This window comes from Coregonus lavaretus, assembly GCF_964263955.1.
Source record: "Coregonus lavaretus genome assembly, contig: HAP1_SCAFFOLD_2454, whole genome shotgun sequence".
In the NCBI taxonomy this organism is placed as follows: domain Eukaryota; kingdom Metazoa; phylum Chordata; class Actinopteri; order Salmoniformes; family Salmonidae; genus Coregonus; species Coregonus lavaretus.
Window position 1 is genome coordinate 53578 of NW_028166609.1, and position 27423 is coordinate 81000.

General features: G+C 44.4%; 3 protein-coding genes across 3 annotated transcripts in view; 2 read left to right on the top strand and 1 right to left on the bottom strand.

Moving 5' to 3' along the window:
• LOC311114524 (spliceosome RNA helicase DDX39B) overlaps positions 1 to 13033 on the bottom strand; it is a 28763-nt gene extending 15730 nt beyond the window's left edge. The window contains exons 1-6 of the mRNA XM_084189774.1: positions 12846 to 13033; positions 7357 to 7574; positions 6403 to 6530; positions 3863 to 3955; positions 3485 to 3668; positions 2942 to 3060 (exon numbers count right to left, since the gene is read on the bottom strand). Coding sequence (XP_084045900.1) covers positions 2942 to 3060; positions 3485 to 3668; positions 3863 to 3955; positions 6403 to 6530; positions 7357 to 7573 — 741 coding nt within the window. The 5' untranslated portion in view covers position 7574; positions 12846 to 13033. The remainder of the gene's footprint in view (positions 1 to 2941; positions 3061 to 3484; positions 3669 to 3862; positions 3956 to 6402; positions 6531 to 7356; positions 7575 to 12845) is intronic.
• On the top strand, positions 12672 to 16056 carry LOC311114525 (DNA-directed RNA polymerase I subunit RPA12-like; the record flags this gene model as incomplete). The annotated part of the gene is made up of 4 exons (XM_084189775.1): positions 12672 to 12678; positions 15566 to 15667; positions 15829 to 15842; positions 15952 to 16056. The coding sequence occupies 4 exons, from the start codon at positions 12672 to 12674 to the stop codon at positions 16054 to 16056; spliced, it is 228 nt and encodes a 75-aa protein (XP_084045901.1).
• Positions 16057 to 16292: 236 nt separating this feature from the next.
• LOC311114523 (general transcription factor IIH subunit 4-like) lies at positions 16293 to 26356 on the top strand (the record flags this gene model as incomplete). The annotated part of the gene is made up of 13 exons (XM_084189773.1): positions 16293 to 16894; positions 17085 to 17203; positions 17474 to 17578; positions 17718 to 17849; positions 18106 to 18291; positions 18559 to 18667; positions 19051 to 19119; positions 19327 to 19410; positions 21118 to 21274; positions 21669 to 21799; positions 24254 to 24301; positions 24671 to 24749; positions 26295 to 26356. Coding segments are annotated over exons 2-13 (1278 nt in total), but the record flags the coding sequence as incomplete, so codon positions are not given.
• Positions 26357 to 27423: the final 1067 nt, after the last annotated feature.

Here is a 27423-nt window from a genome sequence, read left to right on the forward strand (position 1 = left end):
ATTTTGTATAATAATTTAAATTGAAAAATTCTACGTTTTGAATCCGGCATCGTTTTGCGTATCAGTTGATAAACAATATGCCATGGAATCGGTACGTCAAAAATCTCTTCCCAACTATTTTGCAATCTATATGGGACGCCTGTCAATCCTTTGGTCCTTAAATGAAACTATAAGGCTAATACTGCATTGAATGTATTACCTGAAAGAGGTAGGCTAGGACATTATATACAGTGCATTCAGAAAGTATTCAGACCCCTTGACTTTTTCCACATTTTGTTATGTTACAGCCTTATTCTAAAATGGATGAAATTGTTTTTTTCCCCCTCATCAATCTACACACAATACCCCATGATGACAAAGTAAAAACAGGTTTGAGAAATCTTTGAACATTTATTAAAGAATAAAAAACTGAAATATCACATTTAAGAATGATTGAGGCCACTGTGTTCTTGGGGACCTTCAATGCTGAAGAAATGTTTTCGTACCCTTCCCCAGATCTGTGCCTTGACACAATCCTGTCTCGGAGCTCTACGGACAATTCCTTCTACCTAATGGCTTTTTAAAAAATGTTTTAACTGTTTTCGCTTTGTCATTATGGGGTATTGTGTGTAGATTGATGAGGAAAAAAATGATTTAATCAATTTTAGAATAAGGCTGTAATGTAACAAAATGCGGAAAAAGGGGTCTGAATAATTTCCGAATGCACTGTATAGGGCTAGAACAAGATGATCTATTTTGGATGCAATTTCTCGCGGGTGCACGGATTTAAAGCAACGATATTCGAGTGATAGGCTGTTTTTAAAAGTCTGCAGCTGCAATGAAAAAAAAATATATCTTTACAATAAAATAATAATAAGGTGACCCCAGAAAGCCAGATGGAGATGGGTAAATTAGACGTGCATTCGGTCTTTATATTACTGTAGTATAGTCTATGCTGCAGCAAAAGTAGCCTGTCACAAGAATAAAAGTTACCATGATGAGATGATACAGTAGGTCTACATGCATTGTGAACTGCTCTCCATACTGAGATGGGCTGTCTGCACCCATCGTTGATTCATCATGCAGAGGCCATAGAGAAGACAGATTTAGACATCGCTTATAATGTAACACCATCCTGTTCATATAAATACTTTATTATAATTTACTGGTTTCTCGCAGTTATTTATCCCGTGGAAAAGGGAGTGGTTTTGGGCGTTAAAAATCACGGTAAATCACGGTAACTGGTTTCCCGCCATTCAACCCTAGTGTGTGTGTGTGTGTGTGTGTGTGTGTGTGTGTTTTTGCAGGTCTTTGGATGCTTGTGAGAGTATGAGAGGGTTTATGTGGTGTGTCTAATATCCATGATCATGTAGTTGGAATGTGTCAAATAAAAATGCTGTTAGAATCAACATGTTAGTGGGATGTCTTAAGGATGGGGTGTTTTAAATGGTACTGCCTTGTTTACAGGCAAAGGGTTTTAGAAAGCTGGATTTTCAACAACAACAAAAAAGGTTTTTCTGTTCATAGTCTATTTTTCATGTGATTGCAATGCTCCTCTTCAAGCATTTCACAGTTACCTCATCGATTCTAGATTCATTGCAACACGAGACGGCTCTGTGTACCGTCTCTATCTACAGTCACATCTCCATCTCTTTCCTCCCGCTTCGGTCTTCCGTATACCACACCACCCTACCATTCCTCTCTCTCTCTCCTTTCTTCACGTCGCGGTGTTCTGCCTTGTTACTGCCTCTGTCTGTACAGTGTGTTAGACAAGGTTCATGTCTGTGATTTATTACCAAGGCATCCTGATGCTTGGGTAGCAGCTTAAGGACAGAATGGTGGCCATTTTCCCTTTGTGAGACAGGCCTCATGTTCCTACAGGGTTAATCGCCCATCCATCTCCAGTTACCTCAATTCCATTTAAATGCAGACTGGCAACGGGGTCATTTTGGATCGACTCGGCGGACCCAGGCAATTTGACTGCTCTTTCTTTCCACTTTGTTGGGAAAGTAATGAACTACAGCAGCCCAGAGAGACCGGCAGCGTCCACTTCATTTACTCTCCAGAGCTTGGCGCTTGTCAGGCTTCCTCCTCATTTCTCTAGTGGCTCGTTTTATTGCTTTGACCGAGGTTCTTTGGGATCCTTTATATTTGCTTAAATTTGTCTTTCTCTCTCTTGTTTGCCATGTGAGCGGTTACAGCTCCAGGGAGAGCCGCTCTTAACTACAGGGCAGTGAGCTGGGGGGGGGGGGGGGGGGGGGGGGGGGTTCGAGCAGTTTGGGGCAGAGCGTACATACTCATGCCAGGCTGGTAAAGCAGTTTCCTTAATAAATAAAAGGTGGAAGATTAGGGGTCGTGACAAATTGTTTTTTGCTCTGCTAGATTACGAGATGATTTAACTGCTTTTGAACGAAAGCATCGTGACATCAGGGATGTCAGATTCGTAACGTACAGACTGAAAACTGGACCTATTCGCGCCTGCATGACAGTGTTCAACATCGTCATGGAGTTAAAGACATTTCAAGTCAACAACATAAGCCAGTCTATAACGGAGACCCCGTTACCGCAATGCATGTTGGTGAAAGGTTAACCACTACACTAGTACCCTAAGGTCTTGCTGTACTGAGTTAGTGGCCTAGCATAGAACTACGGCCTTACTCTGTCAGTGAGCTGACACTTCCCTGATAGAGATTGGTCTGTTTGACATCACTCTCCTGTCAGACTCAGGGGACCGTGGGGGGGTAACTCCTCCACCACTCTTCCCCCCTGTTCCACCAGGCAGGGCAGAGATGGGGGATGGGTGGATGAAGGAGGAAGGAGAGGCGTGGTGGACCGTGGGGGGGTAACTCCTCCACCACTCTTCCCCCCCGTTCCACCAGGCAGGGCAGAGATGGGGGATGGGTGGAGGAAGGAGGAAGGAGAGGCGTGGTGGATGCAGGAGGAGAGGAGGAGGCGTAATTACATCTTGCATGAACTTTCGGCAGACGGGGCGGATCTCTTTGCTCAGGGTGGCGCTGAACATCATGACCTGTTTCTCATGGGGGGTCAGACGGAATATCTCCTGGACGTCTCGGCGCATGTCTGAGGGAACGGAAAGAAGTACATCAAGGATGGGAGGATTCAGTTATCACTCACTATAGCTGAGTACATCACGGATGGGAGGATTCAGTTATCACTCACTATAGCTGAGTACATCACGGATGGGAGGATTCAGTTATCACTCACTATAGCTGAGTACATCACGGATGGGAGGATTCAGATATCACTCACTATAGCCGAGTACATCACGGATGCAGCAGATTAATCAGGGGTGTATTCATTAGTGCACAGCGTAGCAAACCGTAGAAACATGTTTTTGCAACAAAAATTAGACTTCCTTATTGGAGAAGTTCAGGTAGGTAGGCCCCTCCCCATTTCGGACGGTTTGCCTCCATTTTGGTTCCTATTAAATACACCCCAGGTCTGTTTGAGTGTCATTCAGATACTGTGAGGAGATCAGACTCACCAAGTTGCTCCAGCATCTTGTCACACTCGTCCAGGATGAAGTGTTTGATGTTTCGCAGGTTGAGGGTCTTGTTGCGGATCAGGGCCAGGATTCGCCCCGGCGTCCCCACCACCACATGGGGACACTCCTTCTTCAACACCTCCCCGTCCTTCTTTATAGACAGGCCACCAAAGAACACTGCCACCTGGTGAGAGAAAACCAGTGGTGAAACAGTGCACTTTAAAAACAATAAGTCTTTAATTTTAAACAGTTTGATATTCCGTTAGCCGGCACCTCTACCAACGTTCTGGGGTTTGCGTCGGCTCATGCTTTTTTACTGAAACACTGCAGTTATTATCAACACTCAAGGTTTTGAAGGTGTAGATAAACATTGCGTACCTTGATAGTTGGCATGTACTTGGAGAATCTCTCATACTCCTTGCTGATCTGAAACGCCAGCTCTCGGGTGTGGCACATCACCAGCACTGACACCTAAACAGAGACAGAAGTGGGCAGGATGGGTAGTTAATGCTTTATAAAGCTTAGTGGGCAGAATGGGTAGTTAACCTCTACGGGATGGGTAGTTAACCTCTACGGGATGGGTAGTTAATGCTTTATAAAGCTTAGTGGGCAGGATGGGTAGTTAACCTCTACGGGATCGGTGTTCCGTATACGGGACAGTTGAGCTAACGTGCGCAAATGTGATTAGCATGACTGTTGTAAGTAACAGCAAACTTTCCAGGACATAGACATGTCTTATATGGGCAGAAAGCTTAAATTATTGTTAATCTAACTGCACTGTCTAATTTACAGTAGCTATTACAGTGAAAAAATACCATGCTATTGTTTGAGGAGAGTGCACAACAACAAAAAACGTATCACGGAAACTGGTTTGATACATTCACCTCTGAAGGTAAATAATGTACTTACATTCAGTAATCTTGCTTTGATTTGTCATCCTAAGGGTCCCAGAGATCAAATGTAGCATAGTTTTGTTTGATAAAATCAATTTTTATATTCAAATGTAGGAACTGGGTTCAACAGTTTGAACCCTTGCTGTCTCTGGCTCCACACCCACCCTGCCCGGCCATCTAGATGTGTGAAAGTTAGTGTATAAGCTAATGATCTATTATGTATGACATTCCTGGGAGTGTGTAAACTTACATTTTGTATTACCATATCATTTTTGTATGTTCTCTATAGTTATGTACTTGAAAATGTATCATTGACCAATTTGGCACATTTGGACAGACTTGATACAAAATAGTCCAGTATTGCAATGCTTCACTGTATCAATCTGAAATGTTGCACACACTGCTGCCATCTAGTGGCCAAAATCTAAATTGCGACTAAACTGCAATATTATATTGTGGCCTTTCTCTTGCATTTCAAAGATGATACAAAAATTACAAATAAATGAAAACGCATGTTTTTTTGTTTGTATTATCTTTTACCAGATCTTATGTGTTATATTCTCCTACATTAATTTCACATTTCTACAAACTTCAAAGTGTTTCTTTTCAAATGGTATCAAGAATATCCATATCCTTGCTTCAGGTCCTGAGCTACAGGCAGTTAGATTTGAGTATGTCATTTTAGGTGAAAATTGAAAAAATGGGTCCGATCCTTAAGAGGTTAATCCATTATAAAGCTTAGAGGGCAGGATGGGTAGTTAATGCATTATAAAGCTTAGTGGGCAGGATGGGTAGTTAATGCATTATAAAGCTTAGTGGGCAGGATGGGTAGTTAATGCATTATAAAGCTTAGTGGGCAGGATGGGTAGTTAATGCATTATAAAGCTTAGTACTTCACAGCTACTAATGGACTGATGGACGAAGACAATGACAACCCTAGCTCTATAAACAGTCCAGATGACAATGAGTGACAGACAGATGGAGAGAGAGAGAGAGAGGCAGAGAGAGAGAGAGAGAGAGAGAGAGAGAGAGAGAGAGAGAGGAGAGAGAGAGAGAGAGAGAGAGAGAGAGAGAGAGAGACAGGCAGGCAGAGAAATGGAGGGAGGGAGGGAGAGAGGGAGACAGAGAGGGAGAGAGGGAGACAGAGAGGGAGAGAGGCAGAGAGGGAGAGATATTCTTGATACCATTTGAAAAGAAACACTTTGAAGTTTGTAGAAATGTGAAATTAATGTAGGAGAATATAACTATGTGCACACTGCCCACAAAATGAGGTGGAAACTGAGCTGCACTTCCTAACCTCCTGCCAAATGTATGACCATATTATAGACACATATTTCCCTCAGATTACAGCGATCCACAAAGAATTCGAAAACAAACCCAATTTTGATAAACTCCCTTATCTACTGGGTGAAAAACCACAGTGTGCCATCACAGCTGCAAGATTTGTGACCTGTTGCCACAAGAAAAGGGCAACCAGTGAAGAACAAACACCATTGTAAATACAACCCATATTTATGTTTATTTATTTTCCCATTTGTACTTTAACTATTTGCACATTGTTACAACACTGTATATATACATAATATGACATTTGAAATGTCTTTATTCTTTTGAAACTTCTGAGTGTAATGTTTACTGTTAATATTTATTGTTTATTTCACTTTTGTTTACTATCTACTTCACTTGCTTTGGCAATGTTAACACACGTTTCCCATGCCAATAAAGCCCTTAAATTGAAAAAAATTTGAATTGAGAGAGAGAGAGAGGCAGAAAGGGAGAGAGACAGGCAGAGACGGAGGGAGAGAGGCAGAGAGGCAGAGAGGCAGAGAGGCAGAGAGGCAGAGAGAGAGAGAGAGAGAGAGAGAGAGAGAGAGAGAGAGAGAGAGAGAGAGAGAGAGAGAGAGAGAGAGAGAGAGAGAGAGAGAGAGAGAGAGAGAGAGAGAGAGAGAGAGAGAGAGAGGCAGATAGAGAGAGAGGCAGAGAGGGAGAGAGACAGGCAGAGAGAGAGAGGCAGAGATACATTACCTGTCCAGTGACAGGCTCCAGCTGCTGTAGTGTGGCCAGAACAAACACTGCCGTCTTGCCCATACCAGACTTGGCCTGGCACAGCACATCCATCCCCAGGATCGCCTGGGGGATGCACTCATGCTGAACTGAAAGGAAAATAGTTACTAGAAATGACTAAAATATAAATTACTAATGAATAATAATAATAAGGTACAGTAATTATTACCTAATTATCAACTAAGTGACTAAATCAAAAAACCCTTAAAAAGGGATACTTTGGGATCACCTACTAGCGTTAGCACAATGACTGGAAGTCTATGGGTATCTGCTAGCACGCCCGAAGTATCCCTTGAAGTGAAATCATTGATGCAATTACTTTACATTTTAGTCATTTCGCAGGCGCTCTTATCCAGAGCGACTTACAGTTAGTGAGTGCATAAAAAAATGTCATACTGGCCCCCCGTGGGAATCGAACCCACAACCCTGGCGTTGCAAGCGCCATGCTCTACCAACTGAGCTACAATGAGGCCTTGCTTGCAGATTATAGTTTGACAGTTGATCTGATTCATGGCAATTTGGCTTGAAGATTTCAGTGTAAGCTTATTATAATCAGCCAGTGAACTGCTGACCCCTGCAGCTCTTCAAAAGGGAGTCCCCTGTAGCTCAGTTGGTAGAGCATGGCGCTTGCAACGCCAGGGTTGTGGGTTCGTTTCCCACAGGGGGCCAGTATGAAAATGTATGCACTCACTAACTGTAAGTCGCTCTGGATAAGAGCGTCTGCTAAATGACTAAAATGTAAAATGGATGCCTTCACTAGGAACCAAACGGAAGCAAACGGGCCGAAACGGGAAGGAACCTGAACTTGCTCGTTTTCGTTGCAAAACGTCTTGCTATGCTGTGCACTAATGAATACACCCCAGTGTGGTGTGTGTTAGAAGCATGTATAGACTACAACCGTCTGGTTCTACTCACCCTCAGAGGGATGCTCAAAGCCACAGTCCACTATAGCCCTCAGCAGCTCTGGCTTCAACAGGAAGTCTCTAAAACCAGAGGAATGGATGGACACATAGGAGCCCTTCACACGCTCCTTCTTAATGGCCAGAATATCCCCTCCTGACAGATCTCCCACCGCGTCCACATCATCCTCATCATAGTCCAAGAGCTCATTCTCCACGTCCTGCTCAGTCATCCTGCCAGGTAGAAAGAGAGGATTACAGAGAGAGAGAGTGAGTGAGTGAGTGAGTGAGTGAGTGAGTGAGTGAGTGAGTGAGTGAGTGAGTGAGAGAGAGAGAGAGAGAGACAGAGACAGAGACAGAAAGAGAGAGAGCCAGAGAGAGAGGGGGAGACACAAAGAGAGTGGAGAGAGAAATAGTCATAAACATGTCCTTTCGGGTGGTCACCTTTGTAGACATGAAATACCCTCATTATAGTGCAAGATGCTTAAAGGAATACTTCTACTTCCCCAGAGTCAGATGAACTCATGGATACCATATTTATGTCTCTGCGTGCTGTTTGAAGGAAGTTGCTAACCAGTATTAGCGCAATCGCTAACTAGCATTAGCACAATGACTGGACGTCTATGGTAACTGCTAGCATATTAGTAGATACCATAGACTTCCTGTCATTGTGCTAATGCTTGTTAGCATTGGCTCGCAAAACTACCTCTTAACTTCCTTCTTGCTGAATGCAGAGACATAAAAATGGTATCCATGAGTTAAATCTGACTCTGAGGAAGTACATGAAGAGCGTCATTGCCAACATCCGAAAGTATCCATTTAACTGTGTGGGGATTATTATGATAATAATAATAATAATAATATGCCATTTAGCAGACGCTTTTATCCAAAGCGACTTACAGTCATGCGTGCATACATTTTTTTTTTGTGTATGGGTGGTCCCGGGGATCGAACCCACTACCTTAGCGTTACAAGCGCCGTGCTCTACCAGCTGAGCTACAGAGGACCACGGTGATGATGATGATGACAGGGTTAGGAAAACAAGCTTCCTTTAAGGTTAGCTTAATTTATATTTCTGCCAAATTAGTATTGGAAATAAGTAAAAGTACTCATAACTATTCATTAGGGCTGCTATCATGTGTCAACTCCTTAAGTGACAACATGAGTGGCAACATAAATGTCATGAATATTCATGAGTCTCGAAATAGAACCTGTCAGGTGAATGGTTGAGCTTTCTTGAATGCGTGATGTCACACAAATGCTCTACAGAGCCGTCTGCTGCCACCATGAGCAGTAACACTGACCGAACGACTTGGGAAACCCAAGAAATGAAAGCTTCACCAGCTAGCTACCAATCTATTTTAGTTTCACTGTGCCGATCATTCAAATTACAAGCCCACTAACTGTTATTTGTACCTTAACACAAACGGGCTGGTATGTGTTACTTGATATGTTACAAGTTAACTCAAATGTAAACACAGAATAGGACATGAGCCCTACGATTAGTTAGTGGCTAACGTTACTGCCTGGCCAGTGAGCTAGCTATACTGAATAAAAATATAAAACGTAACATGTAAAGTGTTGGTCCCATGTCTCATGAGCTGAAATAAAAGATGCCCGAAATTTTCCATGCGCTCAAAAAGCTTATTTCTCTCTAATTTTGTGCACAAATTTGTATACATCCGTGTTAGTGAGCATTTCTCCTTTGCCAAGATAATCCATCCACCTGACAGGTGTGGCATATCAAGAAGCTGATTAAACAACATTATCATTACACAGGTGCATCTTGTGCTTGGGAAAATAAAAAGCCACTCTAAAATGTGCAATTTTGTCACACAACGCCACAGAGGTCTCAAGTTGAGGGAGCGTGCAATTGGCATGCTGACTGGAGGAATGTCCACCAGAGCTGTTGCCAGAGAATTGAAATGTTATTTTCTCTACCATAAGCGGCCTTCAATGTCGTTTTAGAGAATTTGGCAGTACGTCCAACAGGCCTCACAACCGCAGACCACGTGTAACCACGCCAGCACAGGACCTCCACATCCGGCTTCTTCACCTGCAGGATCGTCTGAGACCAGCCACCTGGACAGCTGATAAAACTTTGGGTTTGCACAACCAAATAATTTCTGCACAAACTGTCAGAAACCGTCTTGGGGAAATTCATCTGCGTGCTCGACATCCTCACCAGGGTCTTGACCCGACTGCAATTTGGTGTCGTAACTGACTTCAGCGGGCAAATGCTCACCTTCGATGGCCACTGGCACGCTGGAGAAGTGTGCTCTTCATGGATTAATCCCGGTTTCATGGCAGACAGCGTATATGGCGTCGTGTAGGCTAGCGGTTTGCTGATGTCAACGTTGTGAACAGAGTGCCCCATGGTGGCAGTGGGGTTATGGTATGGGCAGCAGAGCATGTGAGGGGAATTGAGCGGTTGGAAATCCCGCTCCGCGCTCGCATGAAAAAAAAAACTGCCGCTCCAAATTCGCTCATTAAAAATCACGATTTAACCAACACCCCATCTATTTGTGACTACATGGACCTACCAATTGGATTTTAAGTATTGAAACCAAAAGGTATTTGAATAAACATGAAAAGGTGACTGTAAGAAGCGCTCATCATTTCAAATAGGCTCCATGTCGTATTAAACAGCATGTAAACACTCTGAATAGGAGCCAGACAGGGAGCCTAAGAAGGAACCAAATGAATTATTTAGGCTATATTATTATTTCAATTATTTAAAGGCTATAGCCTACAAAGAAATACATTGTGAAGTATTTGCGAGTGCAAACCTAGTCTGGTAGGGACATAAAGGGCTCAGTATTGAAACAACATTTTGTTGTATTAAATCATTACAGTCTATACATTGCGCATGTAGAATTAAATACAAATTAAATGAAAAATAACTTGTTAGTGCTTTTGAATTCATTTTTAGAAACACGAGTTTGGCCAGTATGTGGCTTCATGCGTTGCTGCCTGGAGAGCCGGCCAGCAGTGGATAATATCCTCTCCATGGTGCCTGGAGAGCCGGCCAGCAGTGGATAATATCCTCTCCATGGTGCCTGGAGAGCCGGCCAGCAGTGGATAATATCCTCTCCATGGTGCCTGGAGAGCCGGCCAGCAGTGGATAATATCCTCTCCATGGTGCCTGGAGAGCCGGCCAGCAGTGGATAATATCCTCTCCATGGTGCCTGGAGAGCCGGCCAGCAGTGGATAATATCCTCTCCATGCTGCCTGGAGAGCCGGCCAGCAGTGGATAATATCCTCTCCATGGTGCCTGGAGAGCCGGCCAGCAGTGGATAATATCCTCTCCATGGTGCCTGGAGAGCCGGCCAGCAGTGGATAATATCCTCTCCATGCTGCCTGGAGAGCCGGCCAGCAGTGGATAATATCCTCTCCATGCTGCCTGGAGAGCCGGCCAGCAGTGGATAATATCCTCTCCATGGTGCCTGGAGAGCCGGCCAGCAGTGGATAATATCCTCTCCATGGTGCCTGGAGAGCCGGCCAGCAGTGGATAATATCCTCTCCATGGTGCCTGGAGAGCCGGCCAGCAGTGGATAATATCCTCTCCATGGTGCCTGGAGAGCCGGCCAGCAGTGGATAATATCCTCTCCATGGTGCCTGGAGAGCCGGCCAGCAGTGGATAATATCCTCTCCATGCTGCCTGGAGAGCCGGCCAGCAGTGGATAATATCCTCTCCATGGTGCCTGGAGAGCCGGCCAGCAGTGGATAATATCCTCTCCATGGTGCCTGGAGAGCCGGCCAGCAGTGGATAATATCCTCTCCACCCCTCCAGAGCCACTGGGGATGTTAACCACCCTTTTGGCCACTCTCGCCAGGCTGGGCAGAGATGTAGTCGTTTTTTTTCTATTAGGTAGGCATAAAGGTTTTTTAGGCAAAATAACCTCCTTGAACATGGGAATATGCCAGGCCTATTGGGCCAAAATCAATGATGGCCTACTGTATAGATAATAGAACGAAAATAAACGAAACGTTTAAGAGATCTGATGTTTAGTTTATAAATACTGTGCTATGATGACACACTTAATGATCTACCCACCTCGTTCCTTTCTTTTAGCATGTTCACGTAGTGAGTACACCATCATGCTTTTGGGATATGTGTCTTTTCAGATTCCACAATGATTATTTAGTTGTGGACACTACATCACCGCACTCCCTCTCTTGCTCTTGGTCCTCATCTTTGTAAGTCACCTTGATTTAGCACCTGTGTGTTTTATCAGTTTCTTTATGAAAATATTTAGCGAACTCCATGACAGTAGCTAAAGCAAGGGGCTATAGCAGCACACAAGTATACTACAAATGCATGCTGGGCCGGGCATGCCCTGAGCTCGTGAAGTGAACGCAACTGGAGCGGGTGAGAAGGCGGACGCTCCAGCCTCTGGGAATTCGCTCCACGCTCCAGTCAAATTGGGCACACTCCGCTCACATACTCTGATGGGCAGGCATAAGCTACGGACAACGAACAAAATTGCATTTTATTGATGGTAATTTGAATGCACAGAGATACCGTGACGAGATCTTGAGGCCCATTGTCGTGCCATTCATCCGCCGCCATCACCACATGTTTCAGCATGATAATGCACGGTCCCACGTCTCAAGGATCTTTACACAATTCCTGGAAGCTGAAAATGTCCCAGTTCTTCCATGGCCTGCATACTCACCAGACATGTCACCCATTGAGCATGTATGGGATGCTCTGGATCGACGTGTATGACAGCGTGTTCCAGTTCCCGGCAATATCGAGAAACTAAGCAGAGCCATTGAAGAGGAGTGGGACAACATTTCACAGGTCACAATCAACAGCATGATCAACTCTATGCAAAGGAGATGTGTGGCGCTTCATGAGGCAAATGGTGGTCACACCAGATACTGACTTGTTTTCTGATCCACGCCCCTACTTTTTAAGGTATCTGTGACCAACAGATGCATATCTGTATTCCCAGTCATGTGAAATCGATAGATTAGGGCCTAATTTATTTATTTGAATTGACGGATTTCCTTATATGAACTGTAACTCAGTAAAATCTTTGAAATTGTTGCGTTTCTATTTTTGTTCAGTAATTAGCCATCCTCCTAAATGCGGTGGTCAGTGGATACACGATGAGTGGAACGTATGTCTGAAAATTCGTCTTATAATTGTAAGTTAATTGTAATTTAAATTGGTGGTTACTACTGGTTTCAGATCAGAGGCGAGAGACATTTTCGGCCATGTTTTGGTAAGGGCTCGAAGTGATGTCACGCACCCAAGAATCCTCAACCAATCACCCGACGGATATTATTGACTGACTGCCTCCAGGTATCCTACGAAAAGAAATGTCGCGTACCGTAGTTAGCTGGCTAACAAACACGACCTGTGAGCTACCTGGCTACCTAACTTCTTTAGGTTGACAAACTCTCCAGCTAGCTGCTATCCTTTAGACGGTTTGCAACATGGGAAATTAACGCGATTAATATTTCAGATTTGTTTCCCTTGTGAGCACTGTTTACCTTATTCGTGATGAAGAAATGTAGCTACAGCGTTTGGAAATGAGAGCTATCGTTGGTTTTTAAATACGTAGTCAACGTGCGACTCTGTGAGCATGCGTTTAAAGTCCCCAAACTCCGACCTGCGCATTTGCCTGAGAAAAATTACAGGAACAATAACACGGAAACATGCTATAACATCTGGGTCTACAGAGAATGTAAGATTGGAAACTGTGGTATCTGGAGACAGTTGTTTGACAGCAGGCTAGCTAACTATGTGTTCAAATGTGAACATAAGTCAGTTGTTAAACACATGACGTGTTGAAGTGTACAAGGTGCTAAATAAAGTGGCTAGCTGTATCTGTCAACCTCAAAAAGTTTGTTGTCAAATTTTTGATGACATTGTTCACTGAAATACTTAGCCAGTGATGTGTTTCACTGGAGAGCCCAACTTCTGTCCTGAGTATGGGAACGTACTGCCTCTACTTGGGTTTTAAAATTGCGCCGACAGAGAGGGCTGCCTCGCTAATAGTCTTTAGGAAACTGCAGTATTAAAAAAAAAATATATATATATATATATATATATATATATTATTTCTTACATTGTTAGCTCATAACATTTTCCTTTACTTAGATTTGTGTGTGTTAGATATTTGTTGCGGAACTGTTAGATATTACTGCACTGTCGGAACTAGATGCATTTACATTTAAGCAGACGCTCTTATCCAGAGCGACTTACAAATTGGTGCATTCAATTTAGGATAGCCAGTGATACAACCACCACTAGGGGAGGGGTAGAAGGATTACTGTTAGACTATTCCAGGTAATCCTTAAAGAGGTAGGGGTTCAAGTGTCTCCGGAAGGTGGTCAGTGACTCCGCTGAAGCACAAGCATTTCGCTACACTCGCAATAACATCTGCTAACCATGTGTATGTGACCAATACATTTTGATTTGATTTGAGGACACAGTCACCTGTCCGCGGTGAGGATGGGTTGTTTGTTGTCAGTTAAATTTCCCTGCTGGAGATAATGATGTATCCTACTGACAGACAGAATCATTAGCTAAAGGGGTCAACTGCTTGCCAGTCTGTTTGCGCTATCATGCCAACTGCCTATCACTCATCATCATCATCATCATCATCATGGCAAACATGGCTTGACGATGAATGGTCCCATAGAGAATGATAGAGGCCTCTAGTGGCCAAAAGGCCGTTTTAGCATGGGCAGCGCCATTGAGGGCTTCCACCATTTTAATGTAGTCAACTGGGAGGGACTTCCAACTTCATTGGCTGATCCCTCCTGGTGACCCTGTTGGAGTCATGTCCAACCAGGTCATCAGGAGGGATCAGCCAATCGTGAAGAAGAAAATTGACTACTTCAAAATGGAGATGACCTCAATGGCGCTGCCCATGCTGTCACAGACCCTATAGATCCTCTATCTATCTCTATGGAATAATAATATGCCATTTAGCAGACGCTTTTATCCAAAGCGACTTACAGTCATGTGTGCCTACATTTTTATGTATAGTGGCCCCGGGGATCGAACCCACTACCCGGGCGTTACAAGCGCCATGATCTACCAATTGAGCTACAGAGGACCACAGATGGAATGGTCCATGGAATTGGCAAGAGCACAAACCGGGTCCCCCATTACAGTGAATAGAAAAATGGCAATCTTCATGTAAATCCTGGTACCAATAAATAATTGTAATGCACCCGATGTATGTCCTTTTACCGATTTATTTTAAAATCACACACAGAAGAAGTTATAAGGATAATTGTGTTGCTAATGGCAGCCTGCAGTACCCCAGTCAGCCTTCAACTTGAGTTACTCAACGAGAGGGGGCAGCACTGAGCTAGCCTGCAACGTCACTTCCTGGAGTAGCTCAACCTGTGCATGTTTATGTCTCCATGAGACGCCATCTTAACTGACTTAATTTGGCTTCAATGCGCTATTGAGTCTTCACATATGAATGAATGGTGTCACGTGATCGATGGCTTTGTCCATTCATATATATATATATATATATATATATATATTGGCATCTCTGTAGCTCAGTTGGTAGAGCATGGCGTTTGCAACGCCAGGGTTGTGGGTTCGATTCCCACAGGGGGCCAGTATGAAAATGTATGCACTCACTAACTGTAAGTCACTCTGGATAAGAGCGTCTGCTAAATGACTAAAATGTAAATGTATATATACAGCCATTGGAACAAACAGATCTGGGATCAGGGGTGTATTCATTAGTCGCATAACGCTGCTAAACATTTTGCAACAGACTAAGCGTTTTGGAACGGAATCCGACTAATGAATACACCCCTGGCTAGGTAACTATTCTCACAAAGACAAACAAGTAGTCATCCAGGTATTGTATTTCATCCAGCCAGTCTCTTTTGTCATCATCAGTATGTGACCCTTGGACCCTGCTAGCTGTGCCACTAGAGATCCTGGTTCGAATCCAGGCTCTGTCGTAGCCGGCCGCGACCGGGAGACCAATGGGGCGGCGCGCAATTGGCCCAGCGTCGTCCAGGGTAGGGGAGGGAATGGCCGGCAGGGGATGTAGCTCAGTTGATAGAGCATGGCGTTTGCAACGCCAGGGTTGTGGGTTTGATTCCCACAGGGGGTATGAAAAAAAAAAAAATGTATGCATTAACTGTAAGTCGCTCTGGATAAGAGCGTCTGCTAAATGACTAAAATGTAAAAAAATATATAACTGTGTTTTTATGTACTTCTATCTCTCCAGAATTTTCAGGTCAAGAGGTCACGTCTTCAGTTGTCTTTAACGCTCTAGAACGGTCCACTGTTGCTGTGGAGGAGGAGGACTCAAAACGCAATGGGGGCTGTGGTAAGAATTCACCTAAAAAGTTCCTAAAGTGATCAATAAACTACCATTTAAAAATGAGACATTCCAGTGTAATAGTACAGACTACTGTAGGGGTATTCAAACCTAGACCTCGACGACAGTTCCACTTCTGATTTTCGTTCTTCCCCTCTAATCGGGGACAGATTTTAATTATCAGGTAGAACAGAAAACCAGCAGTACTCCGGACCTCCATGCTCAGATTTGAATACCACTGCACCACTGTATCAATATCTTCTCTCTAACCTCCTCAAACTCTTGCATTCTAGATTGAAAGGCGCTGCAATAAAGAGGGGATGGTTTATCACACCAGACAAATGAGATCTGCAGATGAAGGACAGACGGTCTTCTTCATCTGTATACACTGCAGGTAATGTAGAATGTACACACCTATTACATTTCACTCAAACACCAATTCACCAAGTCTATTCTGAGCAGTTCTCACCACCAGATTCATCAATCTATTCAATTTGATGTTGTTCTGCACCACAATGTGACAAGCACCTACCCCATAAACGGTATATATTCTAAATGTTAACTTATGAGTGAGTGGATATGTTACTTATAGTGATTTAATTTGTGCCTACAGATATCAAGAGAAGAAGGACTCCTGAGAAGAGATCGAGACGCTCAGATGGTTCCCCATTCCCCTGGACCTCCTTCAATATTCATCTCTTCTCCTTTCTTTTGTCTGTAAACAAGAATGTGTTTGATCAGTGTAGTGCAAACTTGAGATCGTATTGGAGAAAACACAATTGGTATGCTATTCCTTGCACTTCATTGCTTGTAATGAGGCTTAGGCTAGTCGCTCTGGGATGCTAAGCATTTTAAATCCTTTGCTGCATCAGTTGGATTGTGAACATGTTTGTTGCTGTTATCGTTTCCCTTCTACATTTTGTCAACGCTCTCAGGGAATGATAGTGAATTTATCTAAATAACCTACTTACATGTTTACAAATGTATACATTAGCAATTATTGCAATCTTTATTTATCAATCAAAAATAAAATACTGCATTTACATTTCACTGTGGCGTTGAGTGCAGCAAAAGTAGTTGCTCCAATCAGAACGCTCCCCCTTGTAGATGTCTGAATCACGTGATCATCCAACATGGCTTCTATTCACTTGCTGAGAAAAAAAAGATGCTGAACATTTCTGAATGTATTAGTTTATAGGAATTATTTTGGACCTTATCCGATACACCAACCATAAGGTAAACAATAAAATGTCGATGTACATGGTTGATTGCACTTTCTGTCTCACTTTAAAACGCTCTGTTCCATTCCATCCTCGTTAGCTAGCTAGCTAAGCTTGTACTCTTCATACTTGTGTCATTAACCATAGAAGAAACACATTTAATTCTTACTGTAGTTGTCATCTGCATCTGTTTTTGTCTTCGGTAGAAGATGAAGCTGCGCGTGCAGTTACAATGCAAGAACCTCCATGAGTACCTGAAAGAGTTGAGCCCTGAGATCTTGGACAGATTGTACAACCATCCGGCCACATGTCTGGCTGTCTACAGGTGCGGGATCAGTCCAGTTAAACAACACTATTATAGTAACTGTAAAATATGACATGCATAAATCCTGCTGTTTGCTATGCTTAGTACACAAATTGATCTTTAATGCACACATTATTATTTATAACATATTTGGAACAGAACACAGGCTGTCTACAAATTTAGCACCATGTTACATATACAAGCACAATGATCGGTATTTTGGGTTGCACCGGACTCACATGCAACGTAAATCAGGGAGTCAGATTATCTGCTTGTTTCACTGCTTGACAGGGAGCTCCCCCCATTGGCCAAGAATTATGTAATGCGAATGCTGTTCCTAGACCAACCCCTTCCTCAGGCAGCGGTGGCTCTGTGGGTGAAAAAAGACAGTGAAAAGTAAGTCTATCCGAATCATACATAGTACGTGTCCGATGCTCTATTGTAAATTCAGTCAAATGTCAGGTTGTTAAATGACTGTCAGTTAACCTTCAGTCTCTGTAGTTCACTCTCTCTCTTTCTTCTTCTCTTTCTTCAGGGACCACGATCAGTGTGTCTCTGTGCTGTCTGGTCTCAGACTATGGCACAGCCAGCAGCTACAGGGAGGCCTGCAGGGAAACGTTCTGAACCCCGTATTCAAAGACAACCTGAGAATAGCATTATTAGGAGGGTAAGTCAACCCTTTCATTTGTAAGGTACTTAGTATCTACAGTACCACATGGGGGCTTAATATGCCAGCAGTAGAACTACCAAAGCTAAAACTTGCGAGTGAACGCGTGTCTTTCGTAAGGCTCATGTATTATGGCTCACTTATGCTTACTCTCTTCTCCTCCTCCTCCTCTTCCTGCTCCTCCACTACCTCCTCTTCCACTACCGCCTCCTCATCTTCCTCCTCCTCCACTACCTCCTCTTCCTCCTCCTCTCAGGGGTAAGTCGTGGGCAGACCAGGGTGACAGTCTGGGTCCTGACAGACATGCCCGTGATGTGGAGAGTCTGGATAAGTATGCCTTGGAGCGCTGGGAGGTTGTTCTCCACTTCATGGTGGGCTGTCCCAGTGCTGCAGTCAGCCAGGATCTGTCCCAGCTCCTCATTCAGGCTGGCCTTATGAGAACGTAGGTACCACGCCACTGAGGGACCACTGTGAACTCAAATGTTATACTCTCACATACACTCTTTATTTCTTGTCATTTGTATTTTTTATCACTATTTTACCTGTATTATTTTTCTATGAATGTGTTTGGGATTTTCACGTATTTTCAACTGTTCTCTGTTTTCGATGTATTTTTTTTTCTCCACAATATTCTTTCTAATTTCTCTGTTCCTCTCTTTTCTGTCCTCTTTCTCTCCTCATTCATCCTACACTTCTTCCTCTCCTCCAGTGAGGCTGGAGATGCTCCCTGTATCACCTCTGCTGGTTTCCAGTTCCTGCTCCTGGACACAGCCTCTCAGCTCTGGTACTTCACCCTACAGTACCTCAACACGGCACAGGTAGGTCCTCAGACACAAACACACACACAGTCTGGCGCAGCTAACCTTGTGGGGACATACAATTCAGTCCCATTCAAAACACTATTTTCCCTAACCTCTAACCCTAACCTTAACCCTAACCCAAAAACCTAACCTTAACCCTAAACCTAACCCTAGCTCCTAACCCTCTCCTAACACTAATTCTAACCTTAACCCTAAACCCCCTAGAAATAGCATTTTACCTTGTGGGGACCAACAAAATGTCTCCAGTTGGTCAAAATGTTCTTGGGTTTACTATTCTTGTGGGGACATCTGGTTCCCACAAGTATAGTTAAACACGTCCACACACACACACACACAGATCCCCAGTATTATATCTCTCTCTTGTCCTCCTCATTTTTCAGACTCGTGGAATGGACCTGGTGGAGATTCTGTCCTTCTTGTTCCAGCTCAGTTTCTCAACACTAGGCAGGGTGAGTCTTGTAACACATTACCTTTACCTGGCAGCTTACCTGCAGAACACTCAACTTTAACCACCGATCGATTTCTACACGGTATGACGTGATGTCGTGTCAGTCGTGTCAAAATATATCATAGTCATTGTGCATTATTAGATCATGGGATATTCTGCTTATAGTCTCTTATCGACTGATGTTGTCACCCCTGTCCTGTGCCCCCAGGACTACTCAGTGGAGGGGATGAGTGAGTCTCTGCTCACCTTCCTACAGCACCTGAGAGAGTTTGGCCTCGTCTTCCAGAGAAAGGTAAGATATGGTGGAGGACAGCTACAATTGTAGAGGACAGTAACATTTGGCATGTGTGTATATATATATGTTATAATAAATACCTCACATGCGACAAGCATTACAAGGAATTACTCTAAGCATATAGCTCCTTATATGTTTATATAACCTATATCCTTATAGGTTAAACTTACAGGACAAAAGCATAAACACAAAGTTGCTTACTAGGCCAGAGTTCTAGAAGCCTAGGAAATGAGAATTGATCGTACAACCTTCCTCCATGGACTGGATACCGGATAAGAGAGAGATCAAAGGCTTTTCATTCCATTCATAACATCTGAAGGAGTAACCTTTCAACCCAAAACCAACCACCATTGACCAGTCAAAACGATACCAAGTTTTACAGTAACCTAAACACTCCCAGGCCCAATCTCCACAGGGTGAACACAGCATCTAAAGGCTTGTGTGGGGGATGACACCAATGTAAATGAGACAGAATTCCCGAGAAAGACGATAAAACCTCTTTGCATAGAGTAATTCAGAGTTCACCCTGTACAGGTACAAGTAACCACAGAGATCATAGATACATGTAGATAGCACCAGAGTTATCCTCAGTGAACAAGTTTCAGATAGATACCAGACATGGATACTATAGCATTATTCTATCACACATGCAATAGTCAGTGCTCTGGATACTGTAGCAGAGAGGTACATTTTGGCCCCTCAGAGCGGGGAAGGGCTGACTAGTCCTTGGGCGTTGTCCTTTGTTCCTGGACCATTTACCATGCAACTCCAGGTGACAGAGGGCACATAAATTAGGGCCGAACCTACACAATTCCCACGGAATACACTGTTATGGGGTCAAAGGTTAGGGAGCTGGGAGGACTGAAATATTCTGCTTTTACAATGTTATGCTGTTTTCAAATTAAACAAAATATATTGCTCTTGTTAAAGCTTTTAGAATGTATTTGTTTTTGTTTTTTGTACATGGTTGCTGTCAAATAAACAAACAAAAAATATGGTGGAAGAGCAAGATATCAAGACAGAACAGAATGGACAGAACAGAATGGACAGATTGAATGGACAGATTGAATGGACAGATTGAATGGACAGAACAGAATGGAAAGATTGAATGGACAGAACAGGATGGAAAGATTGAATGGACAGATTGAATGGACAGATTGAATGGACAGAACAGAATGGAAAGATTGAATGGACAGAACAGGATGGAAAGATTGAATGGACAGATTGAATGGACAGAACAGAATGGACAGATTGAATGGACAGAACAGAATGGACAGATTGAATGGACAGATTGAATGGACAGAACAGAATGGACAGGACAGGATGGACAGATTGAATGGACAGAACAGAATGGACAGAACAGAATGGACAGATTGAATGGACAGAACAGAATGGACAGATTGAATGGACAGAACAGAATGGACAGATTGAATGGACAGAACAGAATGGACAGAACAGAATGGACAGAACAGAATGGACAGATTGAATGGACAGATTGAATGGACAGAACAGAATGGACAGAACAGAATGGACAGAACAGAATGGACAGAACAGAATGGACAGAACAGAATGGACAGAACAAAATGGACAGAACAGAATGGACAGAACAGAATGGACAGACACAAATAATATTTAGTTGTCTTCTCTCACTGTCCTTTTCACCCCTGGTCCTGTACCCCTACCCTCTCTCTCTGGTCTCCTCAGAGGAAGTCTAGAAGGTACTACCCCACCAGGCTGGCCATCACCCTGTCTGCTGGCGTCTCCGCCAACTCTTCCTCCACCGCCATGGGCGCTGCCCCGGGGACTGGGGATTCAGGTTTCATCGTAGTGGAAACCAACTATCGCCTCTATGCTTATACTAGTATGTTTCCAATGGAAGGTCTAATTCTGCAGTGTATTGTCTGACAGTGTGGACCACTGAAACCTAACTTCAGATCTGCCAGCGTAATTCGAGTTTTCATACAAATCTCCCATTGACCAATTCCAGATTTACGCCTCAACTCTTGAGTTATCTGTGCAGCTCTCAAGTTAGGATTCATCCCTGTGTCAATCCCGCTCTCTCATTGTTGGGATTGTAGTATTTAATGTATTACTAATTTCCAGGTGGTACTGAATAGTCTATTAACTTATTTATTTTCTGTCATAAAAAAAAAAAAATGGTTGACACTTTGATAACAGGTATTTACAAATAGATAGCAGCATAATGTTGACTTCTTCATGTCATTACTGATCTCCTGTCTGATTGTCCTCCCCAGACTCTGAGCTGCAGATAGCTTTGGTGGCTCTGTTTAGCGAGTGCCTCTATCGCTTCCCTAACGTGGTGGTAGCCCATGTTACCAGGGAGTCAGTGCAGCAAGCCATCGCTAACGGCATCACTGCACAGCAGGTAGACACACACACACACACACTCCTCCTCACAGCAGGTAGACACACACACACACACTCCTCCTCACAACAGGTAGACACACACACACACACTCCTCCTCACAACAGGTAGACACACACACACACACTCCTCCTCACAACAGGTAGCTGGTTACTTTACACTACTGAACAACATAATGGCAGCTTGGCGCTTGTCAGGTTTTGTATTAATGATTTTCTCTCTTCAGCATATTGGTGTTCTAGTATTCACTGTTATACATGGTTGTTCTGTATGCATTTACATTTACGTCATTTAGCAGACGCTCTTATCCAGAGCGACTTACAAATTGGTGCATTCACCCTATAGCCAGTGGGATAACCACTTTACAATTATTATTATTATTTTTTTTTTTTTTTTTTTGGGGGGGGGGGGTAGAAGGATTACTTTATCCTATCCCAGGTATTCCTTAAAGAGGTGAGGTTTCAAATGTCTCCGGAAGGTGGTGAGTGACTCCGCTGTCCTGGCGTCGTGAGGGAGCTTGTTCCACCATTGGGGTGCCAGAGCAGCGAACAGTTTTGACTGGGCTGAGCGGGAACTATGCTTCCGCAGAGGAAGGGGAGCCAGCAGGCCAGAGGTGGATGAACGCAATGTCCTCGTTTGGGTGTAGGGACTGATCAGAGCCTGAAGGTACGGAGGTGCCGTTCCCCTCACAGCTCCATAGGCAAGCACCATGGTCTTGTAACAGATGCGAGCTTCAACTGGAAGCCAGGGGAGTGTGCGGAGGAGCGGGGTGACGTGAGAGAACTTGGGAAGGTTGAACACCAGACGGGCTGCGGCATTCTGGATGAGTTGTAGGGGTTTAATGGCACAGGCAGGGAGCCCAGCCAACAGCGAGTTGCAGTAATCCAGACGGGAGATGACAAGTGCCTGGATTAGGACCTGTGCCGCTTCCTGTGTAAGGCAGGGTCGTACTCTCCGAATGTTGTAGAGCATGAACCTACAGGATCGGGTCACCGCCTTGATGTTAGCGGAGAACGACAGGGTGTTGTCCAGGGTCACGCCAAGGCTCTTCGCACTCTGGGAGGAGGACACAACGGAGTTGTCAACCGTGATGGCGAGATCATGGAACGGGCAGTCCTTCCCCGGGAGGAAGAGCAGCTCCGTCTTGCCAAGGTTCAGCTTGAGGTGGTGATCCGTCATCCATACTGATATGTCTGCCAGACATGCAGAGATGCGATTCGCCACCTGGTTATCAGAAGGGGGAAAGGAGAAGATTAGTTGTGTATCGTCAGCGTAGCAATGATAGGAGAGGCCATGTGAGGATATGACAGAGCCAAGTGACTTGGTGTATAGCGAGAATAGGAGAGGGCCTAGAACTGAGCCCTGGGGGACACCAGTGGTGAGAGCACGTGGTGCGGAGACAGCTTCTCGCCACGCCACTTGGTAGGAGCGACCGGTCAGGTAGGACGCAATCCAAGAGTGAGCCGCGCCGGAGATGCCCAGCTCGGAGAGGGTGGAGAGGAGGATCTGATGGTTCACAGTATCAAAGGCAGCAGACAGGTCTAGAAGGACAAGAGCAGAGGAGAGAGAGTTAGCTTTAGCAGTGTGGAGAGCCTCCGTGACACAGAGAAGAGCAGTCTCAGTTGAATGACCAGTCCTGAAACCTGACTGGTTTGGATCAAGAAGGTCATTCTGAGAGAGATAGCAAGAGAGTTGGCTAAAGACGGCACGCTCAATAGTTTTGGAAAGAAAAGAAAGAAGGGATACTGGTCTGTAGTTGTTGACATCAGAGGGATCGAGTGTTGGTTTTTTGAGAAGGGGTGCAACTCTCGCTCTCTTGAAGACGGAAGGGACATAGCCAGCGGTCAAGGATGAGTTGATCAGCGAGGTGAGGTAAGGGAGAAGGTCACCGGAGATGGTCTGGAGAAGAGAGGAGGGGATAGGGTCAAGCGGGCAGGTTGTTGGGCGGCCGGCCGTCACAAGTCGCAAGATTTTATCTGGAGAGAGAGGGGGAGAAAGAAGTCAAAGCATAGGGTAGGGCAGTGTGAGCAGGACCAGCAGTGTCAATTGACTTAACAAACGAGGATCAGATGTCGTCAACCTTCTTTTCAAAATGGTTGACGAAGTCATCCACAGAGAGGGGGGAGGGGGAGGAGGATTCAGCAGGGAGGAGAAGGTGGCAAAGAGCTTCCTAGGGTTAGAGGCAGATGCTTGGAATTTAGAGTGGTAGAAAGTGGCCTTAGCAGCAGAAACAGATGAAGAAATGTAGAGAGGAGGGAGTGAAAAGATGCCAGGTCCGCAGGGAGTCTAGTTTTCTTCCATTTCCGCTCAGCTGCGAAAGTATGCGAAAGTATTTATGTTTTTGTCTCTATTCAGTCTGTGTGTTTTAGTTGATATACGGCACATGAAATGGTGGTATGGTGCTTCTGATCTTCTGTGGTAAAGTGTTTATGATCATGTTTTTGTGCTTTTCAGATTCTCCACTTTCTAAGGACCAGAGCACATCCTGTCATGCTGAAACAGGTACCTCCAATCTGTCAATCTGCTCCCTCGTTTGTCTCTCTCTTCTCTCTCTCTCCCCCCTCTCTCGCTCTCTCTGTCTCTCTCTCTCTCTCTCTGCTGTGTTGATTACAGTAATAGCCTTGCCCTACTCCCACACTGGAGGCTCATCACTCATATTTCTTCATTACATTACCATGCTAGACTAAGGTTTTGTTCCAAATAGCACCCTACTACTTTTGACCAGAGACCATGGGCTCTATTCCCTATAGACCCTATTCCCTATGGGCCCTATTCCTTATGGACCCTGGTCTAAAGTAGTACACTACGTAGTGAATAGGGTACCATTTGGGATAAAGCCTAACTCCTACCTACTCTCTCTCTGTCTCACAGAACCCAGTGCTGCCCCCCACCATCACAGACCAGATCAGACTATGGGAGCTGGAGAGAGATCGACTACAGTTCTCTGAGGGTGAGGCCCTCTGTGTGTGCACGTGCACGTTTAATACAAGCTTTCATGAGCAGGTTTCTCTTTTTTCATTGTGACGAATTATGTCCGTCCCACCTAATGGTTGGTGAGATCACGCTCTCTCACCCAGGGGCAACCAGTGGCTCTTATCTCTGGTAATAACCATGTGAGACATGCCGTTAATAGGAATTGCGTTGCTTGGAAAAACAGGCCGTAAGACTTCAGTGCTTTGAAATGAAACCAGTATGTATCAAGTGCTTCAGAGTAGGAGTGCTGATCTGGGACCAGGTCCCCCCCTGTCCATATGGAGTGCTGATCTGGGACCATTCCCCCTCTATCCATCTTAATACTATTCATTTTGATCTAAAAGGCTAAACTGATCCTAGATCAACAATCACAGGGTTTTTTCTGCGTAGAAACTTGTTTTTTTATTTTCAGGCGGCCTCAGTCCAAACAGTAAAATAAATAGAAAAAAAACAACAATAATATTTATTTTGTGTTTTAAAAAAAAAAAACGTTTTTTGAAAATCATTTCTGGGATGGTAAAACATTTTCAGTGTAAACTTAATGACAAAAATCAGATATAGTATGTAGAAAAGATAATTGACTTATTCCACGTTTTGTGTGTTACAGCCTGAATTCAAAATGGATTCAATTGATATTTTTTTCACACCCATCTACACACAATACCCCATAATGACAAAGTAAAAACGTTTTTAGCATTTTTCGCAAATATATTTTCTGTAGGCACTGTATATATTTTAAAATAAGATAATCTTTGAGAACTAACAATGAGGAGAAAGAAAAGAGAAACCCTCACACTGCTCTTGCTAGTCAAAAGGAGGACCTCTAAAATGCTCAGTCGGCGACCGCGTCATTGGCCACGCCCACCACTTAAGCCCCATTTTGATTCCGAAAAAAATCCTGACCTACTCTGAGGTACTTTATAAATACGGCCCCAGTCCTGTATTTTCTCCTGCGTTGTCCAAGGGACATCTAGCCACTCCCTGAGGACTTACAAAGCTGATTGATTTCTTTGGGTTTCATTTTCTTCCCCCAGTAGGATGACTGACAAGGTGGCCTGTCTCTGTAGGATAGCAATCTGTCAAGACAGGCTGTGTGTTGTGAGTTGTGTGTGTGTGTGGTGAGTTGTAACCCCTGCTCTCAGATGTGCTGTAAACTGGAATAGAGTGATCAAGTATTGATGTGGGCTGCACCTTTAACCTTGTCTGTAAGCTATCTGTGTCTTTCATTCTCTCTCTCTCTCTCCTCTCTACCTCCCTTCCTGTCTACCTCGCTTCCTGTCTCTCTCTACCTCTCTATCAATCTGTCCATCTCTACCTCCCTTCCTGTCTCTCTCTACCTCTCTATCAATCTGTCCATCTCTACCTCCCTTCCTGTCTACCTCCCTTCCTGTCTACCTCGCTTCCTGTCTCTCTCTACCTCTCTATCAATCTGTCCATCTCTACCTCCCTTCCTGTCTACCTCCCTTCCTGTCTACCTCGCTTCCTGTCTCTCTCTACCTCTCTATCAATCTGTCCATCCCAGGAGTGCTGTATAACCAGTTCCTCTCCCAGGCTGACTTCGAAGTGTTGCGGGACAGAGCTCAGGTCAGATCTTGTTTTATTTTCTCTCTATCTATCTCTCTAGCTGTCAATGAACTCACCAATGAACATTTATTGTAATGAAGCATGAGGTCAGAGGCGTAATTCCAACCTAGGACGTTGGGGGGGGGGGGGTCCGGAGACAGGGACAATACCGCTGCTTTCTTGGGGGATTTGTGCTCATCAATGCCAGGGCAGGTAGCCTAGCGGTTAAGAGCGTTGGGCCAGTAACCGAGCTGGTTTGAATCCCGAGCCGACAAGGTGGGAAAATCTGCTGTTCTGCCCTTGATCAAGGCACTTAACCCCCAACAGCAACTGCTCCCCGGGCGCCGATGACGTGGATGTTGATTAAGGCAGCCCCCCCCCCACCTCTCTGATTCAGAGGTGTTGGGTTAAATGCACAAGACACATTTCTGTTGAATGCATTCAGTTGTGCAGGGCGGCAGGTAGCCTAGCGGCTAAGAGCGTTGGGCCAGTAACCGAAAGGTCGCTGGTTTGAATCCCCGAGCCGACTAGGTGAAAAATCTGTCGACGTGCCCTTGAGAAAGGCACTTAACCCTAATTGCTCCTGTCAGTCGCTCTGCATAAGAGCGTCTGCTAAATGACTAAAATGTGCAACTGACTAGGTATCCCCCTTTCCGATGACATGATCTGATATTAACTGTGCACACTTAAGTTAGCCTTGCTACAATCTTCTACCCGTCCTCTGACGTTTTTTAACTATGAAAGGGTTGTAGTTCAACAATGGTAGAATTCCATTACCATTATCAGCCTGACATCTGCAGGCCCTGTCACATGGAGCAACTGCTTGTCTGACCTCTTCATTTAATCTATTCTCTCTCAGTACATTCTAGGTGCTTTATATTGCTCCAGCACAGACTGGCTGCTGCCTCAGGGTGCGTCCCAAATAGCACCCTATCTCCTACATAGTGAATATGGTGCTATTTGGGATGCAGTCTCTGTCTTATCACTTAAACTCTCTCTCTCTCTCTCGCTCTCTGTCTGTCTGTCTGTCTGTCTGTCTGTCTGTCTGTCTGTCTGTCTCTGTCTCTGTCTCTGTCTCTGTCTCTCTC